We start from the raw sequence: 22,831 nt of genomic DNA, 5'->3' as shown, positions 1-22,831 counted from the left end.
CAATGACTTTCTTCACAGAATTGGAAAAAACTACTTTAAAGTTGATATGGAACCAAAAAAGAGCCCGCATTGCCAAGACAATCCTAAACCGAAAGAATAAAGCTGGAGGCATCATGCTACCTGACTTCAAATGATACTACAAGGTTACAGTAACCAAAACAGCATGGTACTGGTACCAAAACAGAGATATAGACCAATGGAACAGAACAGAGCCCTCGGAAATAATACCACACATCTACAACCATCTGATCTTTGACAAACCTGAGAAAAACAAGAAATAGGGAAAGGATTCCCTATTTAATAAATGGTGCTGGGAAAACTGGCTGGCCATATGTAGAAAGCTGAAACTGGATCCCTTCCTTACACCTTATACAAAAATTAATTCAAGATGGATTAAAGACTTAAGTGTTAGACCTAAAACCATAAAAATCCTAGGAGAAAACCTACGCAATACCATTCAGGACATAGGCATGGGCAAGGACTTCATGTCTAAAACACCAAAAGCAATGGCAACAAAAGCCAAAATTGACAAATGGGATCTAATTAAACTAAAGAGCTTCTGCACAGCAAAAGAACTATCAGCAGAGTGAACAGGCAACCTACAAAATGGGAGAAAATTTTTGCAATCTACCCATCTGACAAAGGGCTAATATCCAGAATCTACAAAGAACTTAAACAAATTTACAAGAAAAAATCAAATAACCCCATCAAAAAGTGGGCAAAGGATATGAACAGCCACTTCTCAAAAGAAGACATTTATGCAGCCAACAGACACATGAAAAAATGCTCACCATCACTGGCCATCAGAGAAATGCAAATCAAAACCACAATGAGATACCATCTTACACCAGTTAGAATGGCGATCATTAAAAAGTCAGGAAACAACAGGTGCTGGAGAGGATGTGGAGAAATAGGAATGCTTTTACACTACTGGTGGGACTGTAAACTAGTTCAACCATTGTGGAAGACAGTGTGGCGATTCCTCAAGGATCTAGAACTAGAAATACCATTTGACCCAGCCATCCCATTACTGGGCATATACCCAAAGGATTATAAATCATGCTGCTATAAAGACACACGCACACATATGTTTATTGCGGCACTATTCACAATAGCAAAGACTTGGAACCAACCCAAATGTCCATCAATGATAGACTGGATTAAGAAAATGTGGCACACATACACCATGGAATACTATGCAGCCATAAAAAAGGATGAGTTCATGTCCTTTGTAGGGACATGGATGAAGCTGGAAACCATCATTCTCAGCAAACTATCCCAAGGACAGAAAACTAAACACCGCATGTTCTCACTCATAGATGGGAATTCAACAATGAGATCACTTGGACACAGGGTGAGGAACCTCACACACGGGGCTGTCATGGGGTGGGGGGAGGGGGGAGGGATAGCATTAGGAGATATACCTAATGTAAATGACGAGTTAGTGGGTGCAGCACACCAGCATGGCACATGTATACATATGTAACAAACCTGCACGTTGTGCACGTGTACCCTAGAACTTAAAGTATAATAATAATAAAAAAAGTTAATCAAAATGTGAAAGTTGAAATAATACTAATAAACTTTTCATATTCTGTTAATATTAAAATCTTTTAGTCTATCTTGTACTTTGAATGAATTTTTAATCCATGCCTGATTTTGTAATATCATGTATTGGTCATTTGTAAAACACTGTTTCACTGAGTTATACAGATTTCCCAAATATCAGCATATTTTATTATTCAGTATCAAAAATACACATTAGTTGGTATCACCACAATCTCATCAGAAAAGTCTTTAAGTACGGGGAAGCTGTCAAGATTATGGTGGCAGGCACAAGGTTTCCAAAATTCTAATTTTCATTTGAAAGCTTGAATTTTATCATTGCTAACAAATGCTATTAGCTGTTTTCTCTAAAGTGACAGGCTCACTTAGTTCATTTTTGAGAAAATGTCTGCCAAACACCCAAATCTGAATAACGAGTTTGTCTTGTTAGTCATTCTTTCAAGTAAAAATGGAGTTTCATAAAAAAGTATCTACTTCAGCTGACAGCTCAATTATACAAGCGTTTTTTCTTCAGGCAACCACAGTACATCAGTACGCACCAGAATTGCACTAGTCATACTTCTCATTTCATCGCAAAGAATGTTAAGATATCTACTCAAAGGCTGGGATTTAATAAGCTTAATAAATTTTACTGCTTCATCAAGGACACTGTTAAGTGAACTTGGCTTATGCCCGAGTTGCTTTTTGGTTTTGTTTTGGTCCCCTTGCAACATGTGGCAATGAAGTATATCATTACTATTACTATAGTTGGTGCCTTGATTTGTGTCAAGGTGCCAGCAGTTTTACTTACCATTGCTTTTATACCATTCAATGCAAATATTAACCCAGTAAAAAAGGCAAGTAGAGTTAACATGATGAAAATGGTCTTGACCTTGAAGATGCTGTGAAAGGGTCTTGGGGATCCCAAGGATCCAAGGAGTACAGTTTGAGAATTGTTAAACTAAGCAAACTATTGCTTTGGTGCACTTAAACTTTCAACTCTCTTTACTAAGAAAGAATTTCTTTCTCCCTCTTAGTGGTAGATAAAATAATTTTTTTAAAAAGAAAAAAAAGAGCCAGGCATCGTGGCTCACACCTGTAATCCCAGCACTTTGGGAGGCTGAGACTGGTAGATCACCTGAGGTCAGAAGTTTTGACCAGCCTGGCCAACATGATGAAACCCCGTCTCTACTAAAAATACAAAAATTAGCCGGACTTGGTAGCAGGTGCCTGTAATCCCAGCTAATCAGGTGGCTGAGGCAGGAGAATTGCTAGAACCCAGAAGGCGGAGGTTGCAGTGAGCTGAGATTGCACCATTGCACTCCAGCCTGTGGAGCAGAGTGAGACTCTGCCTCAAAAAAAAAAAAAAAAAAAATTCTTTTTCCTAGACAGCCATATCTCTGCTCAAATGATACCTTTCAGTGAAGCTTTCCCTCATCATCCTATATAAAACAATACCTCCAACCCATCATCCCCAAACCCCTGGCACTCTCTATTCTCCTCTTCTGCTTTACCTGTCTTTATTTTTTCTCCAGATAAATTATCGCTACCAGTTTACCTGTTTATGTCTCTCTCAACTAGAATACAACTTCTTAAGGACTATGTTGTTATGTCCACATCTTACAATTATGCTTTACACATGGTGGGTGCTCAATAAATGTTAGTTGAGTGAATAAATGTAACCCATACTCTAGCATTTGATTCTAGAATTCTGCTTCACTTTGGCTGCTTTTTCAGTGGTTTATGTTTTATTTCCCTAGCAGACTACAAATTCTCAAAACAGAGGCTAACCTATATTCCATGTAGTCCCCAAAGCTTTGGGCCTTGGATATACTATGTGCAGTCTTTTTCCTAGGGAATATTTGCAGTCCCACAGTCACAATTCTGAGTAAAACCTATTCCCAAGTGACAGCACACGTATTGGGCAGTGAAAACTGGGAAAAAAATTAGACCTATTTCCTCTGGTTTGTAATAAGTTCTACTGTAGTTATGAATGTTGTAACTGGTATATGACAGTGCTGACCTCCTAGCTCCTGGGGTCTATGTTTTCTATATAAAAATATGCTGGAAGCAGGAAAATGTGCCATTCTGATGCTATATTCTGGTCGATTTTAAGCAGATGATTCTTGGTTGAACATGCGAATATATATATTTCAAATGAGCAGATTTGGCTCTGTGCAGCCAAGATTCTTAAAAATATTCTTTCTTTGACACCGTCTTGTATTTCTGGGAAACTAAGGATATGTTCCTTGGCATTGAGAAAAATGCTTAAGTAAGTTTATCATATCATTATTAAAAAAGAAAATTTGGACCATTAAACTAGGGGAATAATTAAGCAAACAATTGCATATCCATTCAATTGACTCTTACATAATAACTTAAAATGATGGTTATAAAGATTGTATAACAACACAGAACAAGGTAGATGATATAATATTTAGTGAAAAACAGAATAGGATAGCATACAGTAAAATATACAGTGTGATTAAACTGCATTTTTTAAAACTGTAAAAAATAAAAACCAGAATAGAATATACAAAATGTTAACAATAGCAAAAGAGGTTAGGAAGGTAGGAAGCTCAGGTTAACACTAGATTCAATAATACTAGCAATAATAGGAACAGACACTGAACTTTTATGACTTATTACAATTATTAATGGAATGATTTACCCAACAGAGTCTTAGAATACTGAAAGTTGGAAGCAACCTTATGTCATCTAGTTTAACCTTTTTAAAAAATAGATGGAGAAACTAAACATTATAGAGGAAAAATACTTGCTTAAGATCTCCCAGGAAATAAATAGCAAAGGTGGAGCTGGACATTTGAACATGGTGTGTGATTTTAAGGAAGTTACTTCATTTCTCTGCATTGTAGTTTCTTCATTTGTAAAATAGATAATAGTACTTACCTACAGATTATTGTCAAGATTACATGAAATAACAATTGAAGAGATCAGTCCGGCACTGGCTACATAGTGAACGCTCAGTAAACCTTAGCCTTGTTCTCATCTGACTGTAGTGAACTTTCTGCTACTATGTTGCTATGTGGGAGGTGAAGAGCAGGGTAGATTGGAGAGGAAAAGAAAGAAAACACTCATCAGGCAACTACGGCAAAATGATACTCTTGACCCTAATTGTTCTGGGACCCTGAAACTCTGCTCCTGTAGAGGATACAGTCAAAGGGAATCCTGTTCTATGGCCATAGTGGACCAACATGAGACTACACAAAGTGCAGACAGGCTAGTATCTTTTTCTTTCTCCTTTCCCTACCTTTTTTCTCATTCTTCTCATGCTAATAATTAGTATGAAACAATCCTAATGCTTACCACTTCACAGGCAGTAACTGGGCTATTAGATGGGACCAGCTGCTAAAGGGATTACACACATTAGCAGCAATTTCCAGTCTTTCAAACTAGTTCAAAGAACATGCTAGTTTTTAATCACTCTGGGGCCCTTCAGTCCTGCTCCAGTTTTGGCAATGTGCAATATGTCTAAGTATACAAAAGGGCAAAAATACTTTACCTAAAATAATAAATGGATAATTAGTTTAGTGTTCTTGAAGTAAAATGTATATCTAGAAATCAAGTTAGTTTGTCAGATACTGGCTCAGAGTATTGGCCTTTAAGGTTAGGAGAAATTGTTATCTTTTACTGGAAACTCATCTGGACAACTAGTCTTCTTAATTTGCAACTCTGCTGACTGATTTCAGACTTAGCTTTCTGGTTGTTCATGTTTAGATCTAGCATATTCTGCTAATGACACGGTCTACCTCCAACTCAGCATTTATTCTTTTTGCTTAGTTTGGCATCAAGTCCACGGTTTCCCTAGCATTTGATCTTAGTCTGCTTCTAGTTTTAAGATCCTCTAGTACTGAAAGCTTAAAGGAATGTGGCTCAAAAAAGAATGTCTTTTCCAGAGAAACTGTCTCCTGAATGTCTCAAATTCATTTCTTTTCTTTTTTAGAAACAGGGTGTCACTCTGTCACCCAGGCTGGAGTGCAGTGGCACGATCACAGTCACTGTAGCCTCAAACTCCTGGGCTCAAGCAATCCTCCTGCCTCAGTCTCCCAAGTAGTTGGGACTACAGGCATGTGCCACCACAGCCAGCTAATCAAATTCATTTCTTCCACTCCAATACCACTGCCTCAACTTTAATATACATCCTCAAAATCCCTTGTCTTAATCACTGAAATGGTGAACTAACCAGTCTCTCTCCCTCTAACTTATTCTAACCCATCATTACCTCTATTCCTTATCTAACAGGTCATAAAGATCTGTCTAAAACACAAATGTGATCATGTCACTCCTTTGGTTAAAATTCTTCAATAGTCTCTTTGTAATATTTTCTGTGTAAATTCAGAATAAGCCGTGCTATTCTTTCACCTTGTCTGATTTCAGTTTCTTGACATAGTCTCTGTGCTTAAGTTTTTGGAACGATTCTTTTTCTTAGCTGGTGCCTTGCATGTTAGCCCCCTGGAATTAATTGCCTCTCGAACTGGTTATCAACTCTAAACATCCTTCAGCAAATGACACAAATCCCAATAAGTTCTATCCAGTCTTCCCTCTTTTTCACCTACTCAGTCTCTATTAGTATTATTTTGAGCTTTATATATTACATATTTCTGGGTAACTCTTAAATATTTCATTCTATTTTGACAACTATTTCACAAGCACCTGCTTCTGTAATACACATAAACTGAAACTTTTAAATACTACTTATGAAAGACTCACCTTATTTATTATCATACAAACAACATATATCATTTGGTAGCTAATTCAAGTAAAACTTGAGAAACTGACCTTTTACCAGGCTTCAATTTCCTTATTCACAAAATAACAGCATTAAAATAGAAAATAACTCACATTTTTTGAATGCTTAATATGTGCCAGGTGTTCTAATATGTAAATTCTTAACTCCTTACAACAACCCTGTGAGTAGGTACTGTTACTGCCTCAATTTATAGATGAAGAAACAAAGACTAATGGAAGTTAAATAATTTGCTAAGGGAGGTTAAGTGAAGTGACAGTAAATTGCTAAAAAGGTCATTTTGAAAATTCTGTGAGAATTTTATGGTTCTGAAAAAATATACAGATGTAGCTCTTTTTTCACAAGATGGCACTGAAGACAAAGAAGGAAGCTCCTGTCCCTCCCAAAGCCAAAGCCAAAGCCAAAGCCAAAGCAAGGCCTTTGAGGGCCAAGAAGACAGTACTGAAAAGTGACCACAGGCACTCCCTCCCTCCCCCCTCCTCCCCCCGACCCCCACCCCCCGCCAGCCCACAAATGTACATGTCACCAACCTGGCAGCCCAAGACACTACAGCTCTGGAGGCAGCCCAAATATCCTTGGAAGGGCACCCACAGGAGAAAGAAATAAGCGTGACCACTATGCCTTTATTAAGTCCCTCCTGACCACTGGGTCAGCCATGAAGAAGATAGAAGACAACAACACACTTGTGGATGTCAAAATCAACAAGTACCAGATCAAACAGGTTGTAAAGAAGCTCTATGACACTGATGTGGTCAACACCCTGATCAGGCCTGAGGGAGAGAAGAAGGCAGATGTTTGACTGGCTCCTGATTATGATGCTCTGGATGTTGCCAACAAAACTGGGATTATCTAAACCGAGTCCAGCTGGCTAATTCTAAATGTATATATTTTCACCATAAAAATATAGCAAATCTAAACAGGATGCAGAATAAAATCAAATCAGCAACAGTTCTTTCTATCTTATATTACATTGGTGCTTTGAAGGATCTCTCTTCCACTCCTAATCCTTCTCATTCTACTCCCAACACACATTTCAAACGCATCCAAACTCCCAGCTGCTGGTTTAAAAAAGGGCCCTGGAATTTCCTGTAGGTCTCACTATGCATTTCCAAAATCACAGATGGAAACCTATCATATGAGACTTACACTTCATAATTCTCAAAGTACTTTAACATTCATTAATTTACTCCATATTCACAATTATCTCAGCCTTATTTACCTAACGGTTATCTCTAAACCTCCTTTGAGGCATAGAGAAGTGAAGTGTGGTATGAGAGAAAGAACACTGACTTTGAAGTCAGAAACCCATGGAATTAGGTTCAAGTCCTTGCAAATAACCTCTTTAAGTTATGGGTTATTATGAAGTTTAGCTGAGATAAAGTTTGAGAATGTGGATATGAGCACTGTGTCTGACATGACCTAGGGACTCCATAAATCTTAGTTTCTTATTCTTCCCCTCAACCTTTCTGAGCCCGTTTCCTTATGTAAAATATGGGCAAATACTATAAATCCCACTGGAGGTTTGTGAAGTTTACTCAGATAATGTATCAAAGTGTCTTTAGGACCTTGTATGGGCTTGCTAAATGTTAACTTTCTTTCTTCTTAAGATGATGCTCAGTAAACATGCTCTAAACAACATTAGAAAAGGTGATTAGTTTAATCTAGTACTAAACAGGAGAAAAACAAAAGTTTAAACATATTTTTATGGTCTAGCCTGGTGACCTACACTCTTTTCCATGGAAAGCTCAAAATAAGACTGTGTCTATAGGTATACTCTGATTATTGATTATATATAAATGAGTGAATTCAGCTCTAAGGTAGGCTTCTATGTTTTTATACAGCAAATACTGTATTTCCCTATTGATTTGAGTGAAGAAAAGTTATCACAAGATAAAGAAGAGGAAGTATCTGATGAAAACTTTTACTAAGGAGAATACTAAGTTTATCAAAACCCAGGTATGGTGATAAAAGAGAATTGTAAAAGCACTTTCCACTTAGCCTGGGCAACATAGTGAGATCTCATCTCTAACAACAACAAAAAAAGGTACTTTCCAAGTCTTATAAATTACCATTTCTACCCCCTAGGCAGCAAAAAAAATTAACTACCAGAAAATCCCCTCATCTAGCATGGCCATTATGTCTCGAAGTTTGGTTCAACTTGCGCTGAGACTAGACAAGGAGTAACGTAAAGCATCTACCATGACCATTACAGAATACAAAAATATAAAAACACAATCCCTTATCTTTAACATGTGAGGTCATAGGATAGCCTTTTCTTTTCTTTCTTTTTCTTTTTTTTTTTTTTTGAGACAGTCTCACTCTATTGCCCAGGCTGGAGTGCAGTGGCACGATCTCGGCTCACTGCAACCTCTGCCTCCTGGGTTCAAGGTATTCTTCTGCTTCAGCCTCCCAAGTAGCTGGGACTACAGGCACCTGCCACCACGCCCAGCTCATTTTTGTATTTTTAGTACAGACAGGGTTTCACCATATTGGTCAGGCTGGTCTCGAACTCCTGACCCCGTGATCCGCCTGCCTTGGCCTCCCAAAGTGCTGGGATTACAAGCATGACCCACTGCACCCAGCCAGTATAGTCCTTTTTAAAGGGAAATCAGATTGCCTCTCCATTTCACACTAATGAGGCTGTCCCTGCAGTCTAGAGTTTATTCTAGGCATAGCATTGTAAACTTAAATGGATCAAGAAAAGAAAACTCTAAAGTCAAAGCTGAACCTGGGGTTGGGGAGGTGGGGAGAAAAAAAAAAGAAGAGAGCTCAAGATGATGAGGGGCTTAGAAACTATACAATCTCAAAAATAGCGGGGAAAAAAAGACCTAGGGAAACAAGAGTATGTGAAAAGGTTTTGGATGAAACAAAAACCAAATTAGAGTCAATGGATAGATACTGGGGAAAGCATATTTCAGCTTACAGTAAAAAACAGTATTTTTAGACATTTGAGCTATCACAAATTAAAAGTGCTCCTTTGGGAGGTTATAATCTCTGTCTGTGGGAGCATTTAAGTAACAGCAAATAAGCATGTATAGGGATGGTTTCAAGATGAGTCTTAAGTTAGGTGGGAGGTTGAATTTGATTTCCTCTAGCCCCAGCACTCTAAGACTCTATGACTTTTTACTTTCCTCACATCTCACATTTAATAGTAGGGCAAATAACTGATTCTTAACCAATGTAACTTTTAGATGGGAGAGAAATGGTAAAGAGTAACTCTGAAGTCTGTATTTATTGATAAGATGTAAAGCTCATTCTGGTGGATATACACATTTTTTCAAAATTTTAAATTTTCATTTGAAACCTTAAATTTATAATTCACAGAAAATGATTATAGGTTGCCTTCCTTGAAGTGATCAGATCATTTCATTTTGGAGAAAATGTCTGCTAAATATCCAAGTCCGCTGTTTTTTTCAAGCAAAGATAATATTCCATGAAAAAAGTAGCTAGTTGAGCTTACAACTCAAACAATTACACAAATGCTTTTTCCTGAGTCAACTATCATACTTGGATATTTTAAAAATGAAGACACTGGACTCACAGAAGTTAAAAGACTTGCCAAAGGCCACATAGCTAAAGCTAGGAGTTGAACCTAGATCTTTTGGTCTCCAAAGTCTATATTCTTTCCACTATGTTACTCTGAAACCAATGAATAAAACACGAGTGTATACCTGAATAAAAGAGAGAAGATAAAGAACTAAACATGCCTAGTTATAATAATGAAGGACACTAGGCCTCTGCTGCCTTCTAGGTTTCTCTAAATAATCCTTAGGAGTCTTAACTGCCCAAAAGAATTTATCATCAGATTTCTCTTCTCTATAGCAACAACAGAGCATAGGGAATTGGGAATAAATTAATAAAATGTAAAATAGGCTATTGTGCGTGCACACGCATGTGTGTGTGTGTGTGTCTACATGGCATAGGAGAGCATGAACAATGGAAAAGAAAAAAAGAGCTGGGGAAAATCCATTTGGTTTATCAGTTTCCTGGACTGGAATCTTATTTTTCATTCACAGTAGTGTATCATTGGCCTTGGTATAGTAATTTAGAGGATATGTTTTTTATTAGCTTTGCTCAACTTGGCTGGGTTCAGCTATGTGCTGCCAGCTGGGCTGATGCCAAGGCTGAAACTCTAGTCTTCTAAATTCCAGTTCACTTAAACAGCATGGGTTGCCTCCCGCTCCGATCCAGCTCAGTTAACACTTTTGGTACTCCATATCCAGCTCCTTTTTTCTCTCCTGACTCATTCCTACAACATGGATAGAGGACCTCTGCAACTACAAAGACATGTCACATTTTCCTGGGGACTTCAGGCTGATAAATCTGCAGAGAGTGGGGGAAAACAGATAACTAAAATCATGCATGATAGGACCACAAACTTCAAAAGCCTCTTATTACTGAAACTAAAAGGTGCAACTGACCTTAGTTTTCTAGGGCAGTAGGTAAGATGATTCAGGAGCAGTTTTGGCAAGTGGAGGGCTATATTTTCTTAGAAGATGGTCTGCTAATGGCTAGTCAAGCTTAGGCCACTCAGAAAGGTGGCATGAAAGCACATGGTGAGAAAGCACCTGCTAGTCAGCCACACAGTCAAAAACATTCCAGCTTTCCTTAGCACAAGACAATAAATTTTAACAGCTTACAACCACAATCCTGCCTTCTTGCCATATCACCCTCAGAACCTCCTCTTTTTTCTTTGCTTGGTTTGAGTTTGCCAGGTTTTTCTCATCTTCTTAACATATATGAATGTTTATGTTTTGTTTTTTTTCTACTAAGTCATTATTGAGATTCAGAAATTCTCATTTATAACTGTAATAGTTCCTAAAAAATAATCTAGGGAATCAAGGGAAGAAATTTTTTTTTTTAAGACAGAGTCTCACTCTGTCCACCCAGGTTGGAGTGCAGTGGCATGATCTTGGCTCACTGAAACCTCCACCTCCCAGGTTCAAGCGATTCTCCTGTCTCAGTCTCTTAAGTTGCTACGATTACAGGCATGAGCCACCATTCCTGGCTAATTTTTTTTATTTTTTTATTTTTAGTAGAGATGGAGTTTCACCATGATGGCCAGGCTGGTCTCAAACTCCTGACCTCCAGTGATCCATTCGCCTTGGCCTCCCAAAGTGCTGGGATTATAGGCATGAGCCACTGCGCCCGGCCCAAGGGAAGAAATTTAGTAACACAATTTATCACTGGTTTTCAGTAAGATTTTCCTGAAAATCACCAACACTTATTTAAAATTGGGGATTTTGTAAATTGATATGTATTGATGCTGGCACAGTGGGTGTTACAATAAAAGCTTGCCAAAAAAACCCTATATGGGTTCTATGTATTCCCAAGAAAACAGTAAATGTGGTCAAATTTATGAACTGCAAAAATCACATCTCACTATTTCAAACAGCTTGAGAGATGCCAATTGTTTCATTATACATGTTGAAAACTGCTACCATTCTCAGGCATCTGGAGTTTGTGAGGGCAAGAGAGAGAGCGAATGGGCAGAGTCAAGGGGCAGCTTAAGGATTCTGGAAGAGAGATATGGAATGGGAGTTTTTTTTTCTGGTCCCTTGGGCAGACCTAATTACAATCAGTGGGAGAACCCAGATTCTCTGCCTCATAATCTGCCACCCATCTCACTTCCCCATTTTCCTATTTCTATTTGTGTACCACAAGCATATAACCAAGAAAAAATCAGTTATGAGAGTACTGGTTCACTGCACAAGCCTCATCTCATATTTATTTTTCCTGACCAAAATAGAGCACTTTCCTGGCTCTGCGTGCAGTTCCCTTTTCTTGGGAGGCCTGGGGATCTTGATTCAGATGCAACTAACGCACAGTGGGCATCTACTACGTGCTACATGGTGCTATGCATTTGCCACCAATTTTCTCATTTCAATCATTCAATCAACTGGGGAGGCAGACACTTGTCTATAACCTCCAGTGAACCTAGCACTGCTAACATGAGCCTGTAACTGTGGATAGATAGGTGAATAAAGGACGGATTTACCAGATGTGATGAGATCACAAGGCCAAAGCTGAAATAAGGACAGAGACTATATGCATACGTGTGCTTATGGAAGGAGGAAATGGTATATAAATAGGGGCAAGGTCTGGACACAATATATCTGAGAGGGTTAAAGGGAAAATAGTACCTGAGTGGCTATTCTCATTAAGGGCACCAAAAAGTTAGCTTTGATTTGCAATCTTTCAACACAAATAAATGATAAATGTTTGTGGTGACAGATATCCCAATGACCCTGATTTGATCATTAAGCATTGTATGTATGTATCAAAATATCACAGGTACCCCATCAAAATGTACAATTATTACATATCAATAAAAACAAACAAAAAAGAATTTGCTTCACTTATTAACCAACATGCTCATATCTTTTCTGACAGTGAACTACTGAACTAGTGGCTAGTGAACACACCTTCTCAGGAGACAAGAGGGGTATATTAGCTGCCAAACCTGTAGAGACCACACCCTCCTGGTTGTTGTGGCTTATTAGAAGAAAAAGTTGGGTGGAAGGGCAGGGGGTGGTCCAGGTGTAGAGGTGTACATGTGTTTAGTAACTGAGAGATGAGTGAATATGGGCTCTGGAAACAAATCTTAGTGCCCTGTGCCACTCTTACTTTTGGCCATTAGGTTTCCAAAATTAAAAAACCGTAACATTAGTTTAAACAGCCTTTTTTTTTTTTTTTTTTTTTTTTTTTTGAGATGGAGTTTCGCTCTTGTTGCCTGGGCTGGAGTGCAGTGGCACAATCTCGGCTCACTGTAACCTCTGCCTCCTGGGTTCAAGTGATTCTCCTGCTTCAATATCCGAAGTAGCTGGGATTACAGATGCCCACCATCATGCTCAGCTAATTTTTTTTTTTTTTTGTATTTTTGTAGAGACAGGGTTTCACCATGTTGGCCAAGCTGGTCTTGAACTCTGGTCCTCGGGTGATCCACCTGTCTCAGCCTCCCAAAATGCTGGGATTACAGGCATGAGCCACTGTGCCTGGCCTTAAATAGCTTTTAATAATCTGTCAAATTTGTCATAGATGCGAGTAGTATTCTTATTTTTTGTAATTAAGTGAATATCTGAATAACGGCTTTAGATGAGGATCAACAGAAATGGAATCAGAAAATATAGTATAACCTATTTCAGTTAACAGATATTACTGAATAAATGGCATGTTCCAAGTGGTGGGGACATAAAGAGGCAGTTAGTAAATTCATTCCATTTAACATGGACTCCAGGTAGAAAAGAATCCCAACTTCCTAGACATGACAGAAAGAAGAATTTTAGCTCCTCATAAATACTTATACTGAAAACTTGGCATTATTTTACATGGTACAGGGCTTGTTTGTTAAATAAATAAAATAGTCACAACAGGTGATACACTTTAAGAACTTGCATTTTGTCTTCTTTATTCAAAGAATATGCCTCCCACCCCATCTTATCCTCACCACCATGTCACTGCTTCAATTTTCTCTCTCACCTGGAATATTATAACAGCTTGTTAACTGGCATCCCTGACTCCAGCATCTGAATCCGTCCTTTCATTGTTGCCAAAATGGTCCTTCTAAAACACAAATCTGAGCTGTAACTCTACTACTTAAAAGCCCATTTGATAGTTTTTTTTGTTTTTTTTTGTTGTTTTTTTTTTTTTGAGACAGAGTCTTGCTCTGCCACTCAGGCTGGAGTGCAGTGGCATGATCTTGGCTCACTGCAACCTCTACCTCCTGGGTTCAAGCGATTCTCCGGCCTCAGCCTCCCTAGTAGCTGGGATTACAGGTGCACGCCACCATGCCCAGCTAATTTTTGTATTTTTAGTAGAGACAGGGTTTCGCCAACTTGGCCAGGCTGGTCTCGAACTCCTGACCTCAGGTGATCTGCCCGCCTCGGCCTCCCAAAGTGCTGGGATTACAAGTGTGAGCCACCACGCCCAGCCAATAGTTCTTGATTTAGTTTGGATATTTTGTCCCTGCCCAAATCTCATGTCAAACTGTACACCCCAGCGTTGGAGGTGGGGCCTGGTGGGAGGTGTTTGGGTCATGGGGGTGGATTCCTCAGGGTGTGGTTCTGTCCTTGAGATAGTGAGTGAGTTCTGGTTGTTGTAAAAGTGTGACACCCCCCTCCCCACACTGCCATCTGCCTGGAGCTCCAGCTTTGCCTTCTACCATGAGTAAAAGCTCCCTGAGGCCTCCCCAGAAGCCAAGCTATGGCAGCACCGTGTTTATACAGCCTGCAGAACTCTAAGCCAATTAAACCTCTTTTCTTTATAAATTACCCAGTCTTAGGTATTTCTTTATGGCAATGCAAGAACGGCCTAATACAGTTCTCAATGCTCATAAGGTAAAAATCCAGATCCTTAAGATGGTCTATGAGGGAAGCATTCTGCGCCTTCCTCTGCTGTGCCTTATCTCTTTCTGCTCCTCTACTTACACCCTACAATCTAGCCATTTTCTTTTTTCTTTTTTTTTTTTTTGAGATGGAGTCTCACTCTGTCGCCCAGGCTGGAGTGCAGTGGCGCAATCTCAGCTCACTGCAACCTCTGCCTCCCAGGTTCAAGCGATTCTCCTGCCTCAGCCTCCTGAGTAGCTGGGACTACAGACGTCAGCCACCACACCTGGCTAATTTTTGTATTTTTAGTAGAGACGGGGTTTCACCATATTGGTCAGGCTGGTCGCTAACTCTTCACCTTGTGATCCACCCGCCTCTGCCTCCCAAAGTGCTGGGATTATAGGCGTGAGCCACCACGCCCGGCCTTAACTATTTTTTAATTCCTTGACCATACTTTTTTTTTTTTTAAACTTCTGGCCCTACACTAATCTGTTTCCACTGCTAGAGAGAATTTTTTCTCTACCTTCCCATTCTTAAGGTTTCAGCTTAGACATCACTTCATTTGGAAGCCTTCGTTTGGAAGTCTTGTCCTTTATTCATCCATTTACCCAATAGCTATAGAGCAGCCCATGTTAGACATGCTAGGCTCAACGGAGGTTATAGAGATCTCCAACCTCCAGTCCCCTCAATCTAGGTTGGGGTCCCTCTGTACTTTATTCCTCCAAAGTCGTACTTTATTGGTCTATATGTTCACAAAACTGTAAACACTAACGGCAGAATCCCCATCAACTGAGCCAACGACTAGTACTTAATCATGACTTGATAGTTAGAATTTGAATAAATGGATGGATGAGGAAGATCAGTCTATCAGGTGACCTCATGTTGAGACCTACAAGTTAGCCTTAAGTTGTATTATTCTTGCCTCTATCCTAGTTTTTCTCTCTGTAGTCTAGGATTACATTTTTTTTTCTTTCTTGAGACAGAGTCTTGCTCTGTTACCAGGCTGGAGTGCAGTGGCATGATCTTGGCTCACTGCAACCTCTGCCTCCTGGGTTCAAGTGATTCTCCTGCCTCAGCCTCCCGAGTAGCTGGGACTACAGGTGGGCACCACCACACCCAGCTAATTTTTGTATTTTCAGTAGAGACGGGGTTTCACCATGTTGGCCAGGATGGTCTCGATCTCTTGACCTGGTGATCTGCCTGCCTCGGCCTCCCAAAGTGCTGGGATTATAGGCGTAAGCCACTGCGCCTAGCCTAGGATTACAATTTAATTAACTCTTTCTGCCCTAGAATCCCAAAGTGATTGTGGCATAATTTCCTATGTGGTTTTAAAACAAAAAGAGAACATTCTTTAAGTATGGAAAGCACTTTCCAAATAAAAAAAGGAAAAGATATTCTGAAGGTTTTGTTTTTAAGCATCAAATTATTACCCTCCAGACCAGTGTAAGAATCCTGTACATGAGCCACGATGTTGAGTCCGATTTTGAAATTTTTGCTTTGTACAAAGAAACCTGTCGCAAGTAGAAAGGGTAGACTGAGAGGGTAAAGGAGGCCTGGTTGACCATGTACTCTAACAGGTATGCTAAAGTGCAGCACCTCTACTAGATTCCCATATTTGGATTAGCATGTAGACAGCAGACAGATCCAGTTTAACAACATATGAAGTCACAAGAGACGAATGTACTAATCCAGAATAGCAATATATTAATTTATAATAAAAATATAAAGTAGCTTGGGTCTCATGTTCTCTCGCTGCTATCAATCCACATAGGGAGCTAAGGTATAATCTGAAACTGGCTTTCCCAGCCTGAAATCAGAGCAAGGGGAAGTCAAGTGGATTATCATGATGGCTAAAGGTATGATTAGCATCATAGTCATGCCATATGTACTGAATTCTTCATTTTGCTTTTTACATTTAAAAACTAAAGCATGTATCTGTTTCAGTTTTATTTTAAGTCACAAAAAATAAGCTAAAAGTAAAAAGCTTCTGCCTTTTATAACCAAGTACTCTGGATTAGTTGGACGCTTGGTAGTTACTACCCATCAGAGTTGGCTTGGCCACAGGAGTTTAGCAACTAAAAGGGATACTACTTGGCTTAGAAAAGGAGAAAAAGAGAGGCAGCAGACAGCTGGCACACAGGAATTACTTCAAAAAGGCAGAGATAGGTGATAGGTGAGCTGATGAATCTAAAATCATATAGGAGACACAGGCACAGGAGTCACCTGCTACCTATTCCCAAGATCATTAAACTATATAGTATTACAGAGGTAAAAGTGCCCACTAGGGATCATGTAGTTCAGCCTCTCACATGTAAGAATGACTTGCTCAATGATGTAACCAAGTTTGTGGCCTGGCTGGGACTAGAACCCAGTTCACTGCTCTGATATTACACCATACTTTTTCTTTCCTATTTTTTATCAGGATTTGGAAGCCAAAATCCAGGGTCTCAAATGAAGCTTTGAAGAAGGGCCAAAGGAGAATGGGAAGAGTATCAGGGAGACAAGTGTGAAAACAATATGCCTCAGTGATATATTGGTCCTGACAGGTGGCTCTACTAAAAGATCTCCATGGTTTCACTCTCTAGACTCAGATATCAACAGAGCCAAGTCATTTAATTATCTGAGCTTCAGTTTTCTCATAAATAAAATGTATCTGAAAATAATTATACCTTGTTCAGAGTTACCAGAAGATAAAATGAAAATCTGTGTGTAAAGGAACATTAAATAAATATTGGTTTTTCCTATTTGCCATGAGCAGGAAACATTACCTTACTCTGAATTTTTAACATTTGCATACTAATGACCAGAAGGTAGGAAAGAAGGAGGAAATAGTATGATTAGAAAGAGAACAGGCTTACACACAGAGAACAACTTGTTTTGTGAAATGAATTGAGTAACCACATTTTTTCCACATTGCATCACTTGCTCCTTAGCCAGGACATGGAGACTGCTGGCCAAACTTCTGCTGTTACAGAAAGCGCTTTTGTAGGACTTACTGAGGGTGTAAAGTGTGGGAGGAGACAGTTGTTAGAGGGAACAACCTAACTGCTGGAATGATGACTGAAGCACCTGGTCTGGAAATGTCACCTGGAAGGTCTCTCTCTACCTTCTGAGCCTGGTCCTCTGACCATCTTCTGTTGAAAATCTAAGGACTCCAGAGACACACAGAAGAGAGGAAAACAGTCAGCAAACTTCTCTGGAAGCATCAGCCACAGAGTGAGTCATATTTCTTATCAGCAAGGTTTGCAGCCAAAAAGGAATGCATATCCAGCAACCTGGACACAAAGACCGTCAGCTCTGTTGGCTCTGGAGAACTGCCTAACTGCTCTAGATTTATCAGTCAAAAGAACAGTGAATTCCCTAGGCATGAAAATGAGAAAATCAACCTATTAACTGAATAAAGCCCAGAGCACCAAGGCTTATCCTGTTTTAGCCTCAAGTAACAAAAATGACTCTGCTATCAGTTCCAAGGTACCTCTCTTCTTGCTGCTTCCACAGAGCTATTAACTCACAGTGCTTCCTCACAATGCATTTACCATACTGACCCCAGGGTACTTGTTTCTTGCATCACAGAGAGGAGTGGCACTTTCCTGAGCCAAGAAGTGTGTTTCCCTTTCATTCTGCCCGAGGATCTCTCCACCTCAGTGCAACTATCCTAATCCAAGCAACCTCATTTCTTCCTTGTCCACAATTACCACTGTACAACTCATTCTCCACAGACCAGCTCAAGTAATTTTTTTTAGATAATAGCTTTATTGACATAAGTTACATACCACAAATTCACCCTACATTTGTGTTTTCTAAGATATTCAGAGTTGTGCAAACATCATCCCTAATTTTAAAACATTTTCATTATCCTCAAAAGAAACCCCAATAGCAGTCATTTCCCATTTTCCCTCCCCTAGTCACTGGCAACCACGAATCTACTTCTGTCTATGTGTATTTGCCAATTCTGGACATTTCATATAAATGTAATCATCAATGATTATCTTTTGTGACTGGCTTTTTCATTTAGCATAATGTTATTAAGATGCATCTATACTGTAGCATGTATTAGTACTTTATTCCTTTTTTATTGCCAATTAGTATTTTGTCCTCTAGCTATACCACATTTTATTTATCCATTTATCAGATGATGAACATTTGGGTTGTTTTATCTTTTTGGCTACTATAAATAATGCTGCCATGAATGTTCATTATGTGTTTTTGTGTGAACATATGTTTCTATTCTTTTGGGTATGTATCTATGAGTGGACTTACTGGGTCACATGGTAACTCTTTAACATTTTGAGTAACATCCAAACTGTTTTCTAAAGTGGTTGCAGCATTTTCCAATCTCACCAGCAATGATCGAGAATTCCAGTTTTTCCACATTCTCAGCAACATCTGTTATTATCCGTCTTTTGCTTATAGCTGTATCCATGGGTGTGAAGTTGTATTTCACTGTGGCTTTGATTTGCATTTCCCTAATGATGAATGATATTGAGCATCTTAAGTGCTTATTGGCTATCTGTGTATGTTATCTGGAGAAATATCTATCCAAATCCTTTGCTTATTTTTAAATTGGGTTGTCTTTTTTATTATTGAGTTATAAGTGTTCTTTTATATTCTGGATACAAGTCCAAGTGATTCTTTTAAAGTAAATCAAATCTTGTCACTTCCCTGGCTTAGTACCTTCTAATGGTTCCCTAATATGTTTAGAATAAAATCCAATATTCCCACTCTGGTTTACAAGGTCCTACATGATTTGGCACCTGTCCACTTCTCCAACATCATCTTGCACTGCTTGCTTTTGTTTGAGACAGAGTCTCGCTCTGTCGCCCAGGCTGCAGTGTATTGGTGCGATCTTGGCTCACTGCAACCTCTGCCTCTCAGGTTCAAGCAATTCTCCTCCCTCAGCCTCCTGAGTAGCTGAGATTACAGGCATGTTACCACCATGCCTTGCTAATTTTTGTATTTTTAGTAGAGATGGGGCTTCACCATGTTGGCCAGGGTGGTCTCAAACTCCTGAGCTCAGGTGATCTGCCTGCCTTGGCCTCCCAAAGTGCTGGGATTACAGATGTGAGCCACTGCACCCAGCCCCTTATACCACTTTCTTGCTCAGGCAATGCATTCTAGTCACAGCAGTCTGCTTTCTGCCCTTGGAACACAGCAAACTCACTCATGTCTCAGCATCATTATATTAGTTGTTCCTTCTGCCTGCCTGGAAGTCTCTTTCCTTGGATGACTCCTTCTCATCATTCAGGTCTCAATTCAAGTATCAACTTTTCAGACAAATTTCTTGAAAAGAAATTCTTCCTAAACAAGTTTCCCCTCTACAAAGAACTTTTGTGAATGATAAATATGTTCATTATTTTCATTGTGGTAATGGTTTCATGGATGTATATATATGTCAAAACTTTTCAAATTGTACACTTTAAATACATGCCATTTATCTTATGTCAATTATATTTCAATAGGGCTATTAAACAAAAAAATCCCTTTACAATTATACCTTCACTGTCACTATCCCATCATACTTTATTTCCTTAGGAGAAATTATTTTATTTCTGTCTATAAAAATTATCTATATGAAATTATCTTATTTCTTGATTTAAATGTTTACCATCTGTTTCACCCAACTAGAATGGAGGTGTCATGAGCACAGCAATGTTGTTCATTTTTGTCACTTGTGTACTCTCAGCTTGGCTTACAATTAGGTGCTCAATAAATATTTGGCTAACTGAATGAATGAATTCAACAGAGGTTTAGAAAAAGATCCTCAGACAATAAGAAGGGTGACTTTTCATTCCCTCAGATTCACCAGTACTTTTTAGACTTAAGAGGATGAGATTATTATTATTATCTTTACTAAAAGCAGCTACCTCAAAATCTATTCTGGATCTTCTCCACTGTCATCATCTGTATCATTTTATTGTTCATTTAGTCTGTGACACTATTCTAGTACTTTATATATACTCTCTCATTGGTAGTGGTTAGTTTTATAATAATAGTATTATAATGATAATATAGCATATTGTAATAATCATATAGTATAATATGATATAGTTATAATATAGAATATAACTATAATAGCAGCAGTAATACAATAAAAATTTGTTTAGTACTTGCTAGTCATCAACTTTTCATGTAAGCATTTTACCCATGTAATCTCATTTATTCCTCACAATAACTTCATAAAGTAGGTTTTCTACTTCATGATGTGGAATTTGTAGTTTAAGGAGGTGAATTAACTGCCCAAAGCTACACAGCTGATAAAAGGCAAAGATGGACCTCAAACCCATGTATATCTTACTTCAAAGCTTGTTCTTTTTCCATCCTGCTACAGTGCTTCTCAACTATTTTTACAATACAGTGTTACTCCAGCTTTTATCCAAAGCCCCTAAGGTCAGAGGAAGGTGTGTGCCTTGGGAATACTAGTACTCAAACTTTGTAATGGGTTAGGGACAAAAGTAAGAGAGATGAAAAGCTAGTTGCCTGAGAATAAACCAGGATATGTAGAGCAAAGAATTATTACTTTATCCCAAATGCCATATGCGGTTTCATTTGACACTTAATACTTAACTGTTTCTAATTGCTCCCTGGTAGACCTGGGTTTTTACCTAAGCTGCTGGCCCTTGCTCCTCCCCTGCATACTAGTGAAGTATACTGGTGAAGATATGATCATGACAGACCTGGGTAGTCTCCCTTATCATCTGGGTCCTGATTTCAAGAGCACGTAGATGGGCCTTTACCTTTGGTGCCAGGAGGCTGCAGGTTGTCTCCAGTCAAGGAACACCAGCCCACAGGGAAGATGTCTCGGGAGTCGAAGCGGCACCAGTAGTCAAAGGCCCCTCGCCACCCATCAAAAGTGACAAGCACCTCTGAGCCCCGAACCTCCCCAATAGTGGCTGGGCAAATGAAATGAGGGTTCTTCCTGTCCACAGCTTCTAGCTTCATTCCCATTTTGAAGAAGTTGTGGGAAGGCGATGGTGGCTCCTAGATGAGAAACAGAAACATACACACCTAGACACAAAGAGAGGCCATTATGCCAATAGACTACTATCTAATTTGGATGATTAAAAAGTGACTGCTATATGAGATTTATAATGGATATATAGCCTTTCTTTTAAATTAATTTTAAATTCAATATTTAAATATTTAAAGTATTACTTTATTAATCCTAACATTTTGACAACTTTGCTTCAGATTTTTTAAAAAGGAAATAAAAGGTTGCAGATAAAGTTGAATCTCCCTTTCTGCCCTTCCCATATTCCATTCCCCCTCTACCTACCACGGAGGTAACAGCTACCCATGCATGTTTTATATTTTACTATATACATACATACCCATTTGCCTGCTTTTAAATTTTATATAAATGGTATTATACTGTATATATCATTGTACAATTTGCTTTTTGTTTAGCAGTATGTTTTTGAAATCTGCCCATGTTGATAAATTTAGCTCTGATTCATTTTAACTTGTAATAGTATTTCATTGTATATATATATCGAAATTTATTCATTCTCCTTTGGACACTTAAAGATCTTTCCAATTGTTTACTATTTTAAAAGAGTTTTAACCACCATCCTTGCACTTCTTTGTATATGTGTAGGAAGGTTTCTTTAGGTTATACATCTAGGTGTAGAATTCCTGAATTCCTGGGTTATAGGGTAGATATATACATCTTCTGCTTTATCAAATATTTTTAACTTGTCCTCCAAAGTGGTTGTAACATTGTATACTTTCACCGGAAGTGTAGAGAGTTCCTGGGTGCTAATTTGTAATGCAGTTACATAGATCAAGTTTCAAAAAATGTGTTGTACATTCTATTCTGTTCCCTTAATCTTACTATCTGATCCTGTACCAATAACATAGTCTTATTAAATGGATATCTGATAGGAAAAGTCCCCCTACTTTGTCATTCTTCAATATTGTTTTTGCTATTCATTCTCTGTCTTTCATATAAATTTCAATCAGTTTTTTCGAGTTCCATATATAAACCCTATTAGGATTTTGATTGGAATTACAATGAATTTATAGATAAATTTGGGTGGAAATAACCTTTATTATATACTATCAAGCCTTCCCATTCATAAACATGATAGTCTTTTCCACTTGTTAAGATTTCCTTTCTCTCTCTCTCTCTCTTTCTTTTTTGGAGAAAGGGTCTGGTTCTGTCACCCAGGCTGGAGTGCAGTGGTGTAATCCTGGC

General features: G+C 38.7%; 1 protein-coding gene across 50 annotated transcripts in view; it reads right to left on the bottom strand.

Annotated features, from left to right (window-relative positions):
* The window catches only part of SCMH1 (Scm polycomb group protein homolog 1), a 214,383-nt gene that overhangs the window by 64,812 nt on the left and 126,740 nt on the right, over positions 1 to 22,831 (bottom strand). For 46 of the 50 annotated variants that reach the window (XM_063781942.1, XM_063781958.1, XM_063781937.1 and 43 more), the window contains one exon: positions 21,372 to 21,615. In XM_063781942.1, coding sequence (XP_063638012.1) covers positions 21,372 to 21,615 — 244 coding nt within the window. Of the gene's footprint in view, positions 1 to 21,371; positions 21,643 to 22,831 lie in introns of all 50 variants that reach the window. The other 4 variants (XM_063782071.1, XM_063782075.1, XM_063782073.1 and 1 more) reach the window with 1 other exon arrangement.

The sequence above is a fragment of the Pan troglodytes genome, chromosome 1 (assembly GCF_028858775.2).
Source record: "Pan troglodytes isolate AG18354 chromosome 1, NHGRI_mPanTro3-v2.0_pri, whole genome shotgun sequence".
NCBI classification, from domain to species: Eukaryota; Metazoa; Chordata; class Mammalia; order Primates; family Hominidae; genus Pan; species Pan troglodytes.
This window is presented reverse-complemented; position numbering and strand designations above follow the sequence as displayed.